The sequence below is a fragment of the Anas acuta genome, chromosome 6, assembly GCF_963932015.1.
Source record: "Anas acuta chromosome 6, bAnaAcu1.1, whole genome shotgun sequence".
Taxonomy (NCBI): Eukaryota; Metazoa; Chordata; class Aves; order Anseriformes; family Anatidae; genus Anas; species Anas acuta.
This window is the reverse complement of record NC_088984.1, coordinates 30,639,103-30,660,263: the sequence shown is the minus strand read 5'-3', so window position 1 is coordinate 30,660,263 and position 21,161 is coordinate 30,639,103. Positions and strand designations below refer to the sequence as shown.

The 21,161-nt window shown below is 40.0% G+C and overlaps 1 protein-coding gene across 33 annotated transcripts in view; it reads right to left on the bottom strand.

The window, feature by feature from the left end:
• Positions 1-21,161, bottom strand: part of LRRFIP1 (LRR binding FLII interacting protein 1) — a 100,963-nt gene that overhangs the window by 3,016 nt on the left and 76,786 nt on the right. For 24 of the 33 annotated variants that reach the window (XM_068686284.1, XM_068686279.1, XM_068686293.1 and 21 more), the window contains 8 exons: positions 20,330-20,455; positions 20,024-20,095; positions 17,593-17,763; positions 16,541-16,633; positions 15,952-16,044; positions 14,671-14,763; positions 14,073-14,214; positions 8,574-12,356 (listed from right to left, as the gene is read on the bottom strand). In XM_068686284.1, coding sequence (XP_068542385.1) covers positions 9,934-12,356; positions 14,073-14,214; positions 14,671-14,763; positions 15,952-16,044; positions 16,541-16,633; positions 17,593-17,763; positions 20,024-20,095; positions 20,330-20,455 — 3,213 coding nt within the window. In that variant the 3' untranslated portion in view covers positions 8,574-9,933. Of the gene's footprint in view, positions 1-1,685; positions 1,791-2,466; positions 2,547-3,017; positions 3,136-4,027; positions 4,077-4,199; positions 12,357-14,072; positions 14,215-14,670; positions 14,764-15,951; positions 16,045-16,540; positions 16,634-17,592; positions 17,764-20,023; positions 20,096-20,329; positions 20,456-21,161 lie in introns of those variants that run through there. The other 9 variants (XM_068686292.1, XM_068686308.1, XM_068686300.1 and 6 more) reach the window with 7 other exon arrangements.

Genomic DNA, 21,161 nt, shown 5'->3' with positions numbered 1-21,161 from the left:
AGATATTTTCTAAGCACGGTGCCAAGAATCCAAGCTATTTACAGAATGTTGAACATATGGCTCGGACTTTGCCTTGGCTTCAGAGGCGTGGATGCTCAGAGATCCGCCGGGTCACAGACACCTGTCTCACAGCCTGGCTTTTATGTTTCTGTTTCCCAGAATTACAGCCACTGCCTAGGTGCCTTTTTTTTCTGTAAAATCTACCAAGGGGTAGGGGTAGGTAGAGAGAGGTGGAATGCAGACAGTCTGCAAAAGCCACCACCATGATAAAGGTGCCAACGACTCCACAAAACAGATTTGAAGGTTTGCCTTGATTTGTGACTTGCCAGTCAGTAAGACTGACCCTGAGAAACAACAAGGATTATTTATTATATAGAAGGAAGGAGCATAAAGAGGTGTAGCAAAAGCATCCTGGTCTAGAGCCAGGAGAGAAAACAGCATTGCATTATTTGGTACCCTTCTGGCCTTGGGCAACCTGCTACCCCCCAGGACAGCATCCTAAGGAGCAGACTAAAAACCTTTAAGGTGACTCATTTTTGACTGAAGCCACTGCACTTCGTGGAAGAGACTTCAAGACTTATTAGCCCAGGTGAAAGAAACCTTTTATACAACTACTAGGTTACTCACCAGGAAGGAACAACAAGAACTACAAAATCTAATTTAAAGGCCACTTAATCCAGAATATCTGAACAATCCTTAGATATTAAAATGAACCACCCCATCCCCCCATCTTCTTGGAACAGGGACCAGAATTTAGTATCCTTATCTCATCTCAAAGGAATCTGATCACTATCAACACCAGGGATCAACACCACTCCCTGGTCAATGTTTCTTTGTGACTTCTAATGTTTATACAACAGATACTTATAGTGTATTTGTGAGCACTGCCAGCTTTCCAAATGTTCATGATGGGCAACATCTGCCTCGGTGTCTTAAGAGGAGAGTTTCTTATCTGATAAGCAAGATAACAAGCAGGAAGGCTAAGTTCCACAAAAGACCACCTATTATAGGCAGCATAGCCAGAGTAATTTAATAAAAGCAGAGAGAGACATCCTGAAAAAACACACCTCAGGAGGCAGGTGTGAAAGAAGCTGGTAATATATATGTGTATATTTAAAGCTGGTTGCAGTTATTTGGAGAGAACAGGAAGTTTGGTAAAAGAACTATGGTCAAAATCCACATCTCCTTAGAAGACCAGTGATTTCTTCTAATTACAAACCTGGAGTTTATAACATCCAAAGTAAAGAGCTTCTGGGTGCAACAAGGACACCAAATAAGTAGGAATTATTCAGCTTGATCAATGGGGAACCAAGTGAACACTTCACAGTACAGTAACATGCAAAGCTGAGCATCTGAAGGCTGCTTCCAGATTCAAATTGCACAAGAAGCACCTGAATTTGCTCCAGAGAACCAACTCTGGTACAAAGTGAGGCATTACAAGTCAGTTCAGGAGCAAACACTGAAATGGCAGTGGGAGTCCACAGTCGTGACTGTTACTCCAGTTTTAGTGCTTGAAGTTTGGTTAAACAGACCAAATGCCAAAAAAAAAAAAGAAAAAAGTAGATGTTTATTCTTTGCTACACACCAAGACAGGTAGTTCCTGCTCTAAAACACACTGCAGAGACAAGTCTCCCCTTCTGCAGCACAGACTGACTGCTAGTTTATGACAGTTTACATTTAGTTACCTCTCTCTGTAGTTTGCGTTTCTCTGCTTTCAGTTCATCTTCTACTCTTTCAGCATTTTCAGCAGCAGTTTTGTATCGGGCTACCTGACCTTCCAATCGTATTACCTAAGGGACAAGCAAATTTTCTGAATTAAACAACTGTACAAAAGGAGTTACTCTGAAGCTTTACTCTCAGTTAAGAGTGAAGTTACAGTTAAGCAATATCCAGAGAGAGTTGCTAGATTTTATTTAATACAAGGAAGGGATATTTTGAGGAAAAAATACATCAAAGCCTGGCCGTGGTAAGTACCTCCAGACCTTTCATACATCTCCATATTTAATACACTTCCAGCAATAGAAAACAGACTAAATATAGACTATATTTACTAAACATAGCTATTTATGTCAGCAAGAATATTGATGACATACTCTGGTCAAGAGCAGTCACAATTGAGCAGTCTTGTACAAAATCCACGTATACTACATCATACACCAGGAGCCATGTAAGAATTGCCAGTAGCTAGGCACAAGAAAGTATTCTGCAGAGTTCTTAAAATGCTTTAAGTAGACATTTGTCTTTGAGAGGTTTTCATTTGGTGAAGACAAATAACATGTTCTTTTTCCTATAGATCAATGCAAGCATTTTAGTCTTTGTGACTTAACTTCAACAGCCTTGATGCTGCAACAATCCTGCTTTTTATTTTAAGGGAAGTCACATTAACCAAGATTCCCTTTTTCATAGGATACAATACACTTTTTGCATTCTCACCAAGAGTAAACGAACAACAAACCAGGAACTTACATTCTGCTCCAATGCCGTTATCTCTTGCTCAGACTTTGCTAGTTTAAATTTGAGATCACTGATCTGTCTGTTGGCATCTCCTAAAAGAATCGCAGATTTATAAGAGATGTCAGAACAAATCTTGACAAGTCTCTCGTAAGATTTTCATGCTACATAAATCTACTCAGGACAGCAGGACTGTAGCTCTCTGCCTTGGGTTTCCTTCTGTATCCGAGCTGGCAGCTAAACCCATTCAGTGCCTAGCAGGTAGGAGCTATCCCCAATCTCATCTGATCACTTTCTGGCCACTCTGAAAGCAGAATTAACCAGGCGTGACAGGGAACTTATGCCCAGATCTCCTGGGGAACATATGGGAGATTTCCAATTGCGTTCTTGTTCAAAGGATAATCATTCCCTCACCTCTAGCAGAAGTGCATGGCTGGCTCCCAATTTGAAGCTCCCTTAGAACCGAAGGCTGGTGTTTACCTAGAGCTACGTGTTCATTGCACAGACACATTCTCTCACTCACATGCAGGACACAAAAGTTCTCTTAAAACCAAAATGCAGCTCACTTTGGAGGTCAATCATGTGCATATCTGTCCCATTTTCCAGAACTTCATCTTCTGATTGTGCATTCTCCATCTTGCCATTCTTTTGCTTTTCTTCCAGTTGACCCTTTAATTTTTTAACCTGAAAGACACAAAATAGCTCTTAAAACAAGTACAGTAAAATTGTGGCTCAGGACTCAAGTTCGGTCAAGTGTTATGAAACTTTTAAAAAACTAAATTCCAAAAAATCTTTTGGTATAAAATTTCCTGGAAATTCTTTTGGCAAATAACACCATAGTTTAAGTATCAGTACTTATGCATAAATTCAGGACCAAGAATAATAAGAGGAAGAATGTTTTATTAAAAAAGCTATAAATGTTCTGTTGGCACATTCATATAAAGCATTCTTAAAAACCCCAAATTGTGATTGATTGTGCAGGAAACCCCAAGGCCAAGGATACAGTCCATGAATGAAAGCACAGGGCATCCTGGAGAGAAACCGATCAGCTAAAATGTTTTGAATAAGGATTATATCCACAATATCGTGGTATTAGCAATAATTACTTTAATTGCATTTTACCCATCTCCTGTAATTCCTCTAACATTCTTTCCAAATTGGTCACTACCCACAGATCCAGCAATTAGGAAGGCTAACTCTTGGACGTAAAGTTTGCTTCTATAATTTCCGGATCATATATATATGTTTTTCTCTTGGCCTCACCTAATCCGAAGTATTTTTTCAGAAATAGTCATGACAGAGATTTAGGTGGCTACAGGCAGGAATCTGGAATACTCTGAGCGCCAAATGTGCCTGGTTAGCAACATGAAACAGGCCCCGTGGATCATCTATTTCATGCCCTGAGCTAATGCACAGGAGAAAAGACTCAGGGGGAAGCATAAAGTCCTCAGCAAGAACACAACACATGCTGAAAGACAAGGTTTGGTTTGTTCTATAATCTGTTTTTGTTTCCTGAATCTTTACTGTTTTCATCATACGTTTAGTTAATGCACAGCAGCTCAGTTTGTGTGAGATTACCTGGTCTAGTAAGGATTCCCGTTCATCAATGAGTTTCCTCAGCCTCTCTGAAAGAGAAAACTGGAAGTTCAGTGCTGATTTAAGTGAGCCACGCGTTTCAGAGCATATCCGATATGACAACGAATCGTTAAGGTTAGTGAAACTAATGATGAAGGTAGTTATGCACGTACCACAGGAAATGAGGCCACAGACAGGACTGGGAGGGGGCTGCAGCCAGGGGAGGTTATGTCATTCTCACAGAGCATGCTTGTCACGGCAGTAGCAGCACCCAGCTGCATGCAAAGAGGCTAATCTTCTACGTTAGGTTAGCATGCAAGAACTCTAGGGTCAAACACAACTGCAACACAAAATCTCACAGATCTTTACAATTCAACATCATAAAAATACAGTAAACACCTGTAATCACAGCACATTCTCAACACTTAAAACCCTCAGTTCTTTTACTAAACAGCATGACAACGACATTGTGTTATCCCCAGCATTATGACCATGAAATCATTTTTATTTCAAACACAGCAGTCTTGTAAAATATTTTTGCTTTTATCCTCCAGAGTAAATCCTCTCAGTCAGACATCAAGAAGGCAATGGACAATCCAGACCAATGGTTGTGGCGTTAGACTTGAACCTGCAAGTGCTACAGATCAGCACACAGATGTGTGGGGCATTGATTAATAAAGTACACAGTACAGAATGAGACAACTGGAAAGGAGACATAGAGGCAAGGAACCGAATCCCTTGTTTCTTCTTTCCTATTAATGCAAAACGTGAAAGCATTTTAGCAAGAACTGTATGCAACGAATCTTTACTCACAATTTTTCAGATCACTAAGATCACTTTTCCTCATTCATTAACAACCTTAGTTTGTTCAGTTACCTCAACAGAAGTACACTGGAACATAGCCTTCAAATGTTCTCATTCGATATATTGACCTCAGACAGGTCTTACTCCACAGCTTTGACACGTGTGTTTATTGTGGTTTTATTTGGTTTACCTGCCTTGCCAGCAAGCAGTCACTGCTCAGAACCAAGCCAGAGGGAGTGCAGAGCTCAACTCCACATCTAAGGTCTTGCCTGTTAGTTATTAAATTGTTAAAATCCAAAGGTCACTCATAGGAAAAAAAGACATTTGTAAACTCAAGGAAAGCAATTTATAGGTCACAGACAGAAGAATGCTGGGCTTTTACCAGGTGGATGGATTTTCATGTTGACAGACAAATATTTTTGAAAAGCTTTGAAAATCATTTTAAAATACAACATGCTGTTATCCTCGTTCACTGTTAAATCCCTAGCAGGCCAAAGTCTTCACCTTTTTTTTTTTTCTTGTTCACACCTTCAATAAAGAGAATAAACAGTCTGTATCAACCAAGCCATGGGCAAAACTGAAGTTTTCAACTGAAACTCCATCTATTTGGCAGACAGGAGCAGTCCATTACCTAGTAATTTGTGGTAAGTCATTTCTCTCCTGTGTATCCAAGTTCCCACGTACCAGCAGTCATTCTAGAGCACGGAATAAAACCTTTACCTTGCCTTCTGATGCAGTACTCAAATACAGACCCTAAAGTGACATCCCAGTTCAGCAGTTCTACACATTCGTTTTGAACCTATCTTTTTAATTAGCTATTTGTAACACACCCAGCATTGTTACACCTGAGCATTGATGGGGGAGGAAAACACATTCATGTTTTTGTAAACTAACAAGAGAAAAATATCCTTTGAAAGAATAAAACAGTTTCACATACTTATATGGGAAGCTGAAGACAGAAATTCTGTACAAATATGAAGGGGGAAAAATGAAGTCCAATGAAGAAAGCAAGGAGGGCAAACAGTAAAAGGAAAGTCATAGATATTCAGAATGAAGATAGAATTGGGTGTCACTGGTCAGCAGAGATCGAGAAATGAAGTTACATAGGCTTAGGAAAGAGAAAAAGGACTGGTGCAGAAGAAAATCTCTAGGCCACTATAAATCTATCCCAAACTCGCAGACTCCAAAGAGGCCAAATAATCCACCTTAATCCTAAAAGGAAGTCAGTCATGCACACAGTTGAAATACTTTTATTACCACAACCACTGTTGTGGGGTGAAACACGTCTGCCTAATTTTCATTACCTAATTTTCATTTTCACACCTCCAGTGCCCAGTAAGGAAGCACATCATCTTCCCCCAGTCTCTCTCCCTGCAAAACCAGCGTCAGCATTCTGGGGTGAACCTTCAGATTGGGTCTCACCATCACTTCTCTCTTCCCTCATGATGGGTATCTACACCACACTAGGACAGATGACATGCTGGCAGCAGGATTTACAAGATCACAGAAAATATTAGTTTGCTAAAATTGCTGCTTATGTAGAAAAGCTTTCTGCTCGTGTAGATAAAAGATCTTCAGTTTCATGTATCCTACAACCCCACAGCAATACATAAAACTTACTTCAGCTTTAATAGATCTTTTCATAAAGCTTTATTTTTGCTTTTAAGAGACATTTTTTTCCAGCAAACCAAGGATCTGAGGGCTTCTAGAGCTATGTGCGGAAAAGAGCAATGTCCTGACTTAGCACATGAAGCAGCTAATTATAACTCCCACGTAAAACAGTCATTATCCATATTTCAAATACAAAGATATTACAATGAATGAAATTACTCTGAAATTAATTAATTACTCTGAAATCAATTAATTAATTGCTCTGAAATTCATCTCAGTGAGATCTAACGTTGGTAAGATGATTTCTAACCTGTTACGGCACGTGAGCACTCTCATTACTTGGGTAATGCAGTTGATTCAAAGTATTCCTAACTACGGTGCTGCTTCAGTGGCAAAATTGACCTAACATCCCCTAATAACCCACAGACACTTGATATCTCTTCCTATATTGAGGGAATTGTAGCATGGGAAACTGCTAATTTTAACTTTAATTGTTTGCATGGTCCAACAGGTAATTAATGTTGATGCAATCGAAAAGGCTAAAGCGTACGTGGAGGGTGGGAAGGCAAAAAGTGAGGGCTGCGTCCCATGGAAACACACCAATGGCTTGAGGGAGCTGGAGGAATCCAACAGAAGGTGGCACAATATTGCTTCTCTGGATCCATCAACTTATCATGGGTCATTTAAAAAAAAAAAAAAAAGAAAAGAAAAGTAAAAAGAAGTCTTGCACATCGTGACCCTGTGCTCACATGAGCTGGCTGCCTCTGCTCAAGACAAACTGGGTAACATTGCAGAATCAGATTCCTGGTTTTAGTTCATCTCATGATTTCTTGGTTTCACTGTAAACTCCCTTAAAAGTTTGAATGTTATTTTGCTGTCTTTGAAAGTCTAAAACAATGCAAGGGACAAGATGTATCTATTATTGTATCTGTTAGATATCACAGGGAAAACATGAAAAATGGTTTTCAATTACGTAACTTTACGAGGCACCCATCTGGTAAGAATTTCCTCCTGAGACATTGTCCCCTCCCCCTCTCTCTAATGCAATACATTTTGTTCAAAAGCTAACTCGCATATAATATTTGATTTAAACTCCGAACACATCATCTTGCAGTTCCTTTTATCTTTAAGATTATTTACCAGAGAGACCTCCCCCCCCCCCTTGATGTGCATATACCGAAGAAGAAACTGAAGAGCTAAGGAACACCAGGACCACCTCCTGCTCCGTGGTGCTTGCCCAATTCCAGAAGTCAGGAACTGGCTGCCAACACTGGCACCAAGCAGCTAACATTCAAGGGAGGACTTACAGTACATAAGCTGTTTATTGCCTGCCCATGTTCTTGTTCCTACTGTAGTTTCATTGAGATTTGGCAAGTTACTGCGGGATAAAAGCAGGCACACGGACAGTTAAGACTAGAGTTGTCATTGTTTCTTTCTGTGGCTTGCCTTTAAAAGAGTACTTCCCTTATAGATTCTTTTTTACCTTGAAGTGGTAAAAAATAGTTAAAAATAGGTAGCCATTACCTGCCCTTTAACCATCCAGAAGCACTCCTGTTGTGTTTCTAACTCCTGAAAAATATCGGAAATGCTGGCACATGCCTAATTTAACTGGAAGTTGATCGTATATCCATCCACAACGTTAGGTGACGCCTGGCAAGAACATTTAGTTATATATTTAACTGTACTTAACATTTAAATATAAATACCTTTAAATACTTTCAACATTAAACCATGTATTACAGTTGAACGTGGCAAGGGAAAAATCTTTATTTAAACACTACTACACGTCAAGGAGAGATAGTTTAAAGATTTGTGACTTTTTAGGTTAGCATTTAGTGTAAACCCTTAATAAAAACAACTGCTAATACTTACAGAAACCATACTGAAGCTGTTTTAAATTGGAGAGAAGTCATATGAAAGGAGTTAAAGGTTTATAGTTCTGTCACAGGTGTGCTGCCATGGGTGCCATCGCATCCACTGACCTCAAACCCCAAGGCTGCCTAACGGGACAGCTCTATCTATGCAGCACAACACAATACATTTAAGGAAGCTGTAGAAATGGTGTTTGTGAAATGATACGTATTTAAAAAAAATATTTATGCAGGTTTATAAACAGTGCTCTGGACAGGCAATTTAAAGTAGAAAATATGTTTATTTCAATTATATACAGCTCAGTACATTTTGATATACATCTTGAAATTTTGCAGTCTGTTTGCAATCCATCAGCTTTGTAACATCAACACAGACAGAACCTTCTACAGCCCCCTCCCGACTGCTCAGTTTGCATTCCCTTTGGATGTTCACTGCTTAACACAACTTATGCAAAACATGCTCTTCCTCCCAAGCACTACAAAAGATGCACAAAATATAGCAGTGAGTCGAAGTGCCTAGTTCAAGCCAACAATTCAAAGTACTCCAGCTTTTCAAAAAGGCTCGGGGGGCTAGTACAGAAAACAACAACAGTCTTTAGTCTAACACCCAGTAAGGACTAAGACATCCAAAGTTATCTTCTCTCCAGAAAAAGAGGAGGAAAGAATTTTTCAGAGAAAAAAACATTCTTTCAGAATAATATTTTGGAAAATATATATATATATATATAATGCAGTACGGAATGCAATTTTAAACAAAAACCTTCTTGGAAAAATAAGTATTTTGTAATATTCATAGCTAGACAGTACTGGATAGCAAACCTAAGCACATGTTACAGTGTGTACTGATACTTGCTTAGGAAAAAAACCATGTGAGACATGGTGTAAAAGGCCTATTGTGGTGCAAAGTGCCTAGATGAAGTAAACAATAATATATTTGCTCCTTTTAGCAACCTGCATGCTGTACTTCCTTCAAAATGTGAATTGTTCCTCCAAAGAGTTTAGACTAAGCGGATTCACAGTGATTGATACTTTGGAATATGTCCATATTAGAAAGATACAAAAAGTGGAATGACATTATCTTGTTCCACAGCAACAAAAAATTGGTTCCTGGGCTTTAATCATTCAGCAACAAGTTTCAACATTAGATCTCAGTGTTGCTGAGCTACTGAGTTCCTTCATGACAAGGCGTTAACATACTGTCGATCTAATGCACACGGAAGTACATTCAGATAACCTATCATTAGAGTAGGCTAGAAAGGAGGAATTTCATATAAAAGTTCCTCAGTAGCAGTTATTCACACTAAAAGTACTTTAACTGCAAGATAGACCACATAGCTCGTTTGTGAAGCTTGCTCTTTTGGTAACATTTAACCTGAGACACAGCAAAACCAAACCCACGCATGATTTTTTGTGGCTAGGTACGTCAGTGAATAACTTAATAGTTGCATCATTACCACTTATACGACCTGGCAGTGTATTATGATGAGAGTTACCTATAAGGAAAAAAAACACCTTAAGAGTATGCCTATATTCCTAAGGCCTGATCTGTTGTGCAAAGTGCATGCTTCTGTACTGAGACTGATCAAATGGCATGTATCTCGTGTAGCCTGAGATTTTTAACTTAGGATATTGTACAGTCATCTCTAGATTTACCCTTACCCCTCCTACCACCTTGCAAATCCTCTTTGCTTTCTGCCCTGTAAGCACTTTCCAAATCCTGTTCTGAAACATCTGGTATTTTTTCCACTTCATTAGAATCTGATGCTTTACTTTCATCTTCCAACACATGGGCCTTCTCATCAGTTTTCAGTGACGATGCTTCCCCTTGCAAGTGCCCTGCTTCTCCAGACTCGTCTCCGTTCTTATGCCGTAAGCTGTCATCTTCAGTCAAGGGGACTTCGGTTTCTATTTCACCAGTTCTTTTTCCAGCTTCACTTGCTTGGGCAGTTTTTTTGACCTTGCCATTTGCTCCATCATCCTCCCCATTTTGTGTATCAGCTTTCTCTCCATCAGATTTTTCATCAGTTTCCAGTATCTGTTTTGATTCTTCATCGAAGTCAAATGCATCACCATCATCTTCTAGTTCTTCCTCTGCTTGAGCCTCCAAGCTAACTCGCTCACTAATATTTTCACCCATCTCAGCTTTCTGTGCAAGACAATTATTTGCATCACCCTCAGGAGCAAATCCATCACCGTGGGGGTTTGCAAGCTCTAACTGTTTCTCATCTTCTTTCAGTGTTTCTTTATCAGCTTGGTTTTCACTATTTCCACTAAGATCTACAGTTAACTCCTCTTTAGATTCACTTTCCTCTTGCTTTACTACAGCTTGTGCTTCTCCTTCCTCTTGCTGCACGACAGCTTGTGCTTCACCTTCCTCTTGCTTACCTGCATCCTGTGCTTCACCTTCCTCTTGCTTCACTACAGCTTGTGCTTCACCTTCCTCTTGCTCACCTGCATCCTGTGCTTCACCTTCCTCTTGCTTCACTACAGCTTGTGCTTCACCTTCCTCTTGCTCACCTGCATCCTGTGCTTCACCTTCCTCTTGCTTCACTACAGCTTGTGCTTCACCTTCCTCTTGCTGCACTACAGCTTGTGCTTCACCTTCCTCTTGCTCACCTGCATCCTGTGCTTCGCCTTCCTCTTGCTTACCTGCATCCTGTGTTTCATCTTCTGAAGAGTTATTTTTCTCTCCCACTGGATCTCCTGTTGTGTCTTTACTACACTGAACTGTCTGAAGTTCCACCTTTGGTTCTAAGTCTTCCACCTGTTCTGCCCTACTTTCCTCTCTTTTCCCAGACTCACATTGTATTTCCGTTTCTGATTCCTGAATTTTGTCATCTAAAACCCTTGGGTCTGAACTACTTTCCTGAGATGCCATTTCTTTCACAACGTCTGGGCCTGGCTCTGCCTGCTGCAGCACACTTTCTTTCACCTCTGTACCAGAGCCCACAGACTCCGCAGGTGCTTCCTCCTGCTTGCCTGCTCCTGCAGAATCTGAACACACCTCCAGGTTTTCCATCAGTACTTCTTTCTGTCTGTCTTCCTCAGCAGCTTTAAGTTCTGTTTTCTCTTGCACATTCTGTTCCTCTAACAGTGCTAAATGAGCATCCTCTGAGGAAGCTGGCTGAATGCATGCCTGATCTCCCCCCTCCTCTTTTTCACTTTTATCTGCTGGGACACCACTTTCATGGGACTCCTTCCCCTCTAAACCCACAGAATCCCTTTCTGTTGCCTGACCCTGAACTGCATTCCCCACCTCATCTTCCTCTTCAGCTCTATCACCTCCCTTCTCATCAGCTGTCCCATCAGTGCAGTCTTTGCTTTCAAGGAGCTTTTCCTCCAGGACATTTGTAACTTTGTCCTCAGCACTTTCTTCCACATGCTGGAGTGTCTCAGGGTGACTCTCCACATTTACCTCTTCGCTCAGGGAGCCTGCTACTTCAGCCCCTGGTAGCTCTGGCTGGTCAGAAACCGACTCACAGCTGTTAGCTGCAGTGTCAGCTGCTTGTTCCACGTCACTAGCACTCAGTGCATGGCTAGTCTCCACATCCTCTCGTTCTTCCTGTTCTGGAGCAGCTTTTTCCAGTTCATGCTCTGTACCTAAGTCTCTGGGCATTTCCTGAGGACTCTCAAAATCCTGACCCTGCACTGAGCTCACCTCTGAGGTCTGATTTGCCCTTGGATGTGAGTTACTGCATTCGGCCTCCTCGCTAACAGGCTGTGGGGCTGCTGTGTCTGCTGACTCTGCCTCCTTTCTCAAATCATCTGCGTCACTATCATCGTTTGAAGAAGCATTCCCTGACACAGGTTCTGCAAGGCTTTGGTTTTGTTCTGTAAGCCTACTATCTGGTAACATCGCTGTTGACCCGGCATCGGTTTCTTCAATCACTTTTTCTGCCTCTGTGTTTTCATCAGCATGCAATGTCTGTACTTCCTGCTCCTCAGACTCCTCTTTGTGTTCCTCATGCTCAGTATTCTGCAAGATTTCTCTTTTCCCCACATCCTCCAAAATCTCATTTTTCATGTCCACTTCATTGGCTTTGCCTAAAAGACCATTGAGAAAGTTGAAGGGACCACACCAAAGCACTTACCTCCCCACTTAAAACCCAAAAGAGAATGAATCAAAGAACAGGTTAATAGAAGATCAGCCTTTGCCAATTATGTGAGGCAAAGCAGCAATTGAATTAGTAAGGGTATGGGTTTGTTTTCTGATCAGTGAAATTCACCACCACCACCCTCTCAGAGCAAGGAAAGTCTCCAGTGCTGGCCTGTGTTTTTGTAAATTAAAGGATGTTTGCTCTTGGCTGTGTGAATTACAGCTCTTGTAGATGAGAACAACTTTGTTTCAAGCAGTGCAATTTAACAGTAATACTTGCAGATGGAACACTAACACGAAAGATTATGCTTTCTCAGCAATATTCTCTGCAACTTCAACCCTAACACCACTCTGTGCATGCAAGAGTGTGTGTCTGATGCCAGTATAATGAAGTGATCACAGATTACCCAGTAATATTTTACTCCTAAGATCATAAACAGGCATCATCAGTGTTTATGTGGATATGCCAAGGACTGCGAATATAAAATCTGATTGGCAAGCAAATGTTTTAGTTGTTTAACATTACCAACACAGATCAAAGATCAAGTACTTAGTGCCCCTTAGAGCCACTTCATCCTCTCAAGGGAAAGGGACTTGTGTTTTTTTGTTTTTGTTTTTCTTTTTAAGCACTGTTTCTTCCAACATTATTTAGGAGCAACAGGTATTAAAACAATGTTTTTTGTGTGGCTTCAGCAGTTAGCTTTTGGGTCTATGGTGTACCTGCTTCCAAAAAACATAACAAAGCAAAACAGAACAAGGAGAGATAGAAAACATTGCATGTAAAATTTGCCCTTACCTTGGTTTTGGTGCTCCATATTGTTTCCACACAAAAATTGAGTGAGGAAAAAGCAGCCAACAGCCGAAAGCAAGATAACTTGCACTTGCAATGGTTGGCTGCCTGTTGCTATTTACTAGTATGTCATTTTAGAGCAGCAAGAACAAAAATGATTTCCCTTTCGTTCCACTAGTATAGTAGTTCTCTGAGTGATCATTCATCCTAACTGCCTAAGGAGGAAGTCTTTTTTTTTGCCAGCCAGATTTCTGCTTCCTAACACTATCCATCTCACAGTCATGTTCTTTGAATTTAATGGCATTATTCCTGTTACAACAAGTACAGATGTTGAAGTGGTAACATTAACTGCTCAGCAGTACTAGATACCAAGAACAATGAATTCATGCACTAGTGTTTTTTAACAGTGCCCAGCACTGTTCAGCAATCACTGATAATTCTCAGGGATATAAATGACCCAGCGTACAAGTTCTTTATGTAAAACTGAAATGTTTTTATTTTGATTCTTTAAGGTACGTGCAGAAAAATATCGAGCAACAGCAGGATTACTCTGGGACAATTTTCAAACTCAGGGTTTGAATAGTAATCTGAATGATTGCTACTTATCTGTAATATGTAATGTTTGTATTCTCGTCCTTTGTCACCTTGAATGGGGAATGAAGTTTGCCTTTGCAGGAAACTGCACAACATACTCGGAGTGATAATAAATATCAAGCAGAAAAATGCATAATGTGATGTGATGCACAAGTGATTGAACAAGTAGCATGCTGCGCGTGATGTGTTAATTGTCCCACTAACAAATGCCAAAACTCCAAGCAAAGATGAATGAGTAGACAGATGGACAGAAAGGTAGGAAAGGATATGCAGCACTTACCTAACATCCCGTCCCCTGCTGTCTTTAATGCCTGCGTTGTGCCTTGAGCAGTTTTGGAAGAATCCAAGTGTCTTTCGTTATCAAGTATGTCAGATGTCTCCCCATTGGTAGCTACGTCAGAGTCTGGGATTATTCCATGTTTCTACGGAGAAGCAAAAGCAATGCTTTAAAGCCTGCTGCTCGATCAGGTGTTCTTGTCTTTGACATTCTGAATAAACAATCACTTCAATCACTCCATTAAAAATGGCTGGAAGTCAGAAAATAGCACAGAATATTACAGTTCTCTGATTAGCCAGCATCACAGAAAGCTTGTGATACCAGCTCTTTTTGTTTATTTTTAAACTTAAATCTGCTGCTTAAAGTGTTCCTCGGAGATGCGTCTCCTATAAAAGCAACAATTTAATACTGAATGTTATGGTCTATACTAAGAGCTCACAGTCGATCGATATTAGGGTGAAGGACTATCAGAAAATTCCCGAACTGGCAACTTAGGAAAATAGAGTCCTTGGTACTGAGGTGGATTCATTTTTTCTGCAAAAACGTACAGGAGGTAAAAGTCAGCAGTTAAATACAAGTTTTTCTTATTCCTCTTGCATACCTTCAGTTGCTCCTTCAGCACAACCACTTCATCTCTAAGGTCATCCCGCTCACTCCTTAGGGAATCAAAGAAATCTTTCTGCCTCTCTAACGCCTGAGTTCCCAACACAAACAGAGGGCGAGGAGATGTGAAGAAAGGAAGGAAGACAAGTAAAGAGCATGAAAAGCAAGTGTCAACAAGAATGAGCAGATTTAAGATATTCAGAGGTTCATGGAAGTGGCATGTGTGAAAAAGGTAAAGTTCACAGATTAAAGGATTGAGTTTACATACACACAGATAAGCCTCAAATCCAAGAAATTCACAGCTTATTCAATAATCAGGCAGTCCCAGGAATTCCTACTGAAGACACTCAAAGTCCGAGCCTTCACAAAAAATCCTTCAAAGGAGGATTCACTTTCCATTCTTATCTGCTGGATGAGTTAATTCATATCCAGCGTACATGCTGAAGTAGTACGCAAGTCCCACGTGCTAACAGAAGAGCATGAAAGCAGGCCTGACATTTTAATAGTCTATTATGGGTTGTTAATTTCATGGGTTACTGTAATAGGTGCAGCACGTTTCAATTAACCAGAAAACTGCCAATAAGCTATCTTTAAACTCTGGGATGTACCATGTGCAAGTGCAAATGTTAGTACTGAACCCCCTGATATTTCTCTATAAACTCACAATAACTAAAAATCACACACTTTAGTTTCAAATTGCTAGAAGTTACTGGACATCACAAACACATATCAACTGCCAGATTTCTTTCCCCTTCTAAATTCAGAAAGTCTTCAGTGTTTGTTGTTGAAAAGAAAGCCATGCTTTTCTTTAAGAGTGGGTTTGTATTTGGCTTTGACAGGAGGTGGTGGGAAAGGATGAGAAACAAGGGAACGTTAGAGACTTTCATCCCCAAAGGCCACAAAGAACTCTGTTACTTCTTAATAACACTCCAGTTTCTGCTCAGTCTGCAGATTAAATCTGAATAAGCAAAAAGTCAGTGCTGACGGAATTGCATTATAAATAGCACTTCCTTTCTCAATATAGCATACACAAACGGAGCACCACAGCAGATAAATTATCCCAGGTTTTGAAATCTGACCAGCTGCTAGGTTTTTCTTGGATTTTCTAATATTGAACAAAGACAAAGTTTACTATTTGCTAGTTCACTGGCAATATACTAAGACAGCCACACCAAGCAAAGCCACTGAGGAGGATTTTCTTCGTGAGGTTTTACAAAAGCAGTATCAGCTCAAGAACACAATGCCATTCTAAAAACATTTCAGGAGTTGACAGTCCTACCCCTATTTTTTTGTCTTTCCACTCTATTGTCTCCTGAAGATCAGAAATTTCCCTGACATAGCTCTGCTGTTTCTGTTGCAGCTGTTGGATTTCCTGAGAGACGGGAGCAAAAGAAGAAGACAGAAAGCAGGTAACAGGTTAACAAAGATGGTCAAGATTGCAGTGATGTCAAAGAATGAAAAAAGTCAGGTGCTGAAGTAAAAGGTTATCTACATACACAATTTCATGGTTTCTGACATCTCAGCTAAATCTACGCTTCTGAAGACAATCTTACTATTCAAAGATGACTTACAGAGTTAGATGGTTCCATATTTCCTCTACATCTCCACTAACAGCTGTCAAAAACACAGATTATTTCATGTTTATGGACAATGAAAAAAGGAAATCTATCTTCAGATAATACTTTTGAAAGTCTTATTTCTGTTAGTCAGTTCTAAACCTGTTTGGCCTGAAACACGAGTATTTCTTCAGGTGAGAAATTTGAGTAGGGAATAAAATTCTCTATGCCTCACCTTCTACACACCTAACTGGGAACACGCCAATCAAAGAAGTCATTAAACAACAACAACAACAAGGTGAAGTTACTTACTGCAAGCATTTCTTCTCTTTGCTTCAAAGCCTCTTTGACTTCCATGAACTGAAACTGCAATATGCTATGAGCATGCTTCTCTCTCTCAAATTCCTGTGAATGAAATATTCATGAGGTTTTTATTGATCAGAAATAGCATCCAAGAAAAACAGAAGAAATTAAGTCCTAGCACAAAGAAAATGCTTGCCACAATTCAATTCCTGAATATGCTTCTAATCACAATCCCAAAAGAATACTTTTTTTTTTTTTTAAGTCTGTTTTGTCGTTTTTCCAAGAAATTATTATTCCACCAAATACGGAAGTGACAGACTTCATTTAGGCAGTTTCACAATTTGAGCAGCAGGCTGCCAGTGAGTGGCTTATACACCCAAGTCCTAGTGAATTCACAGAAGAATGGATGGGAACACAACCTGCTCTTTTGACATAACGCACTAAACAAGTTAGGTAGAAATTAAGAAGTTAAACAAAAAAACACTACCAAATCTTCCAAAAACCGTGTGTTTCACAGTGTGCTATAGCAAAATGTCCCCAAGCTAAAGAGCTGATTCTGAGAAGCTAGCAGGCCACAGGTTTAACACCAACTCACTAGGTGTTAGAGAAGTTGAATTCACATAAAACAATTCAGCACTCAGCCACATAGCTGCCTGAACTATGTAAACTGCACAACTCTCTTCTGAAGAGAGCTTCATGCATTAAAATACTCTGGAAATAAAAAAAAAGAGAATCCTCCAGAAGTCACTCTGAACAAAACCTTTGAATTCAGTTCAAAGATTGAATGTCAAAGGACATATGTTACTATCAGCATATCCTTACCATACAAAACATTTCTTTACTTCTTCAGAAATTGCTTTATAAAACAGACATTTCATGAAAAAGTCTGTTTGTATGATCACAAACAGATAGCATGCTGCTATTCCACTCACTTTAACATTAACTAAACCAAAAACTTATTAAAAATCTTGAAGAGTAATTTGACTGTCTCCTCCCAAAGGTGTCTGCCCCTCTCCCCAAATCCTTCACAGTTAAATAACATGCCACAGCTAAATACCTACTTTACTTTTTTCTTCATATTGCCTCCTGGATTCTGCCAGCTGTTCTTCTAACTCTAACAGGGCATCCTTCAGGGTATCTACTTGGTACATGAAATTTGTTTTTTCATTGTCTAGTTGAGCATTTGACACCATAGCCTTTTTATATTTCTCTTCAACTTCGGCTAAAGAGTCCTGCAAAGAATAAACATCCACAGTCAGAGGTCAGTTACACACACTCTGCCAGCCAAGACCTTGAACAAGAAAACCAAGTGCTAAACCACAAACCTCCTGAGCACTCCTGCTGAAACCGGTGCTAATCACGCGCAGGAGAGCCTTACCAAGTGTCCCAAGGTGAGGATAACCTCCCTTGTGTTTCCGCAAGCCTTCTGGTAGCAAACAAGAAACCTTACCTCTGGATGGATAAAATGCTTCCTGTTCTCTGCCGCTTCAGCTCCTGCTTTCTCAGGGTTTTCTTCCTTCTCCCTCCTCCCCCTGCCCCTGCACATTGGCAGCTCAAAGCAGCTGCTGAAGACAAGTTGTTTTTTTTTTTTTTTAAAGGTAAACTGGCCTTGATTTAAGATCAGTTTAGGTAGTGCAGCATTAATGAGCTAGGCTTTAACCTAAGGTGGTTTAGCAGCCAGCTCACACAGATTTCAGGGATCCTTTCAGCGTGAGGTAGGAGACACTAAATACACTAACTCAGGAATTGGGATTTGCAGTGAAAGCTGCAGTTTTTGTGTCCTGATGCATCATTTTTCATCAGGTTTCCTATATCGCATTCCCTCTTTACAAATTCACTCTAAGAAACAACTCCCATTGCCTTGAAAACCCTCCCCATCCATGTGAAACAAATATAAGATAGTGAGAGGTTTGTAACAATAACAAAAAGCTCTGGCTCATCTTCCATGCCGTGCAGTCAAACTTGCAGTGTTTGATTTTAAACCAGAAATAAAGGACGTACGTAGGCAAAACAGTGCAAATATGCAAACACGTTGGTATTTCAGTTCACACATCAAGCAGTTTCTCTTGGGACTTCAGTAATATTAGAATGATGCACAGAGTAGAGGTGAGATTCATATAACTCCCTTTCCAGTCCATAAACAGAACAGGGGATGAGAGTGATGAAATGATTACAGAAATTAAGCCTGAATTGGTTTAGTTTGTTTTCTATTGACAAATAAGAGAATTTGTCTTCAGACCTGTAAAAATTCATGTTCTTAAACACAAATGGTGTTTTGGTGCACTTTCCAGCCTAAGTATTAGAAATATTAAGCACAGGAAAGCAGTCAGAATTTGGCACCAGTGGTGGGATTAAATATCAGAAACGAGCTGGAAAGGAAGTATATGCAAATAAGAAGTTAACTCCTTCAGCATGCTGAGTTTTGTTTTATTAGCATCAGGTTCCATCACAGCACTGAGCTATCCCTGGACATTACGCACACTCTTTTACACCAAACCAAAGCCAGAATTAAAGACCACCTTTGTAACCCAGTGTGGCTTAGGTACAAACCACCACAAAAAGGCAGTTTAAGGTATGCAGACCTAATTTTTTTTTATGTAGTGTGACTATTTTGCTACATCTGCTACGCACTGATCAGGCAAAAAAACAACAGGCTTTACAGAAAAAAGGCTAAATTACTCTTTTTTCCATTCACAACTCATAAGATGGCAGTAACTGCACCTGTTGCAGCACTAAGCTGATGACAAACACAGTAATTCACACCAATAAACGTTGCACTACATGCTTGGTGTCTATCTATACCTTTGCAAAATTAACTTTTCCAAAAATGTTCATGCTAATGCTGTTCCTCACTTAGCACATGATGTTATGCTGATGCATGACACCAAAACTCATTTATGGCTTTGTGGAAGTGCTAAGTGCTTCCCTCCTGCCAGCTGCTGTGAGCATTGGTTGGCTTTTCATGTGATGCGTTTTGTTACACAACATTTTGTTACAAGTATTGAGGGTCTTTTCTGTGATCTAAAGATGAAACCCAAATGCCAGTCAGTGCTGCACACGTGCAACTTTCCAAAGGCACACCAGACCTTTTCAAATGAAAATGTAAGCAGAACATCTGAGCTTTTAATATTGTATGATTTTTCATGGCATTGTAGGCCACGCGTTTTATTTTGTCTTCCAATTTTGGGAGGTTTCCTTACAAAGCAATTTAAAAGAGAGCAACTTTAATTTGCTAGCAAAACAATTACCTTCTCAAAACAGCAAGACAGACATGCAAGAGTAATCAGCCGTCCTTCAGTCCACACTTGGAAGCACTGCTCACCACCTTCAGACACCAGGACAGCTACTTTTTCAGCTAATGAAATGTTTCCACACAGTTTACAACCACCCCCAGAAGAAAAGCATGCAAGGTCAGTTCTCGGTCTCACACTGGCTCTGTGAATGTTTAGCTGGTGTTAATTACCACACTTCCACTCTGCAGTGAAGCAGTACCTTCATTTCTTTCAGTCCCTGCATGTATCTGCCTTCTACATCCTGAATCTGGTCCTTTAACTCATAGATATCCTGAGAGAAATGGTGAGAAAGGTGAATGATGTCACTGAACCTAAGGGGCAAAAGTACAACTGATACGGAATTATTCATATTTGAGGCTCTCACTTAAATATTTCTACCACACGGGTTAAGCAGTCTGATCCTAATCTGAAGCCTTGCCAGACGATGAAATTTCTTGGACAGAAGTTTAAAAAGTGCCATAGTTAAAAGATTCCTAACGGTTTGTGCTGGTTTTAAGAACCTCACCTTTATTTCTCTAATTGATGCCTCCGTATCTGCTGAGATGGACGTATCCCCGCTGCCTCTTCGTGAAGATGTCCCACCTAGAGAAGCTAACGTAGCTGCTGATAAACTCGAGACGGTCCGTGCTCCCTAGAATTACACAGTTTAAAATGGTTGTAATTTTTTTCCTAGACATATGGGTTTAAAAAAATAATTACACACAACATAGACTGTTGACCTACTGATATAGACAAATGACAAAACATTAATTGTGTTCCTGGGAGTTACAATATTTCTGTGTTAGTTTCAGCAGTCCCAAATTAAAACGTGAGAAAAACAGCTAACAGCAATTGTTATCTAGGCATCTAACACAACCAGGGGCAAGTCTGTGGCTTTTAGGTCATCCTAATTCCTAGTTGGCCTCTGGTGCCACAGAAAACATTAGAATTCAGTATTAACAAACCCAGGGGAACGGGAGCTGTTGTTGCTCTGCTCCTGCAAGCTCCTCAGCAAGGGAAGGCAACAGAAAAAGAACCCTTGCACTTCCAAATCATACAAGCTTGATTAAATAACCTCTTAGGAAGAAGAATCAGAAGATCAAGAGTCACCAAGGGAAACAAATGAGAAAAATCAGATGTAAACACTTACCTTTGTAACAGCAGTTTGCACAGCTTAGATTTACGTATTAATTCTAAATTAGATAAAATCTTTAGGGACGTAGTATCATCTTGCCAGATATTTTTAAGAACTTGCATTATTATATTTAGTGGATGTTTTTTACTACTCTTCAAACTCTTCTTGCTTTCATTTGTATTTTTTTACTCTGCAGCAGTAGCCACAGTTTTTAGAGAACTAA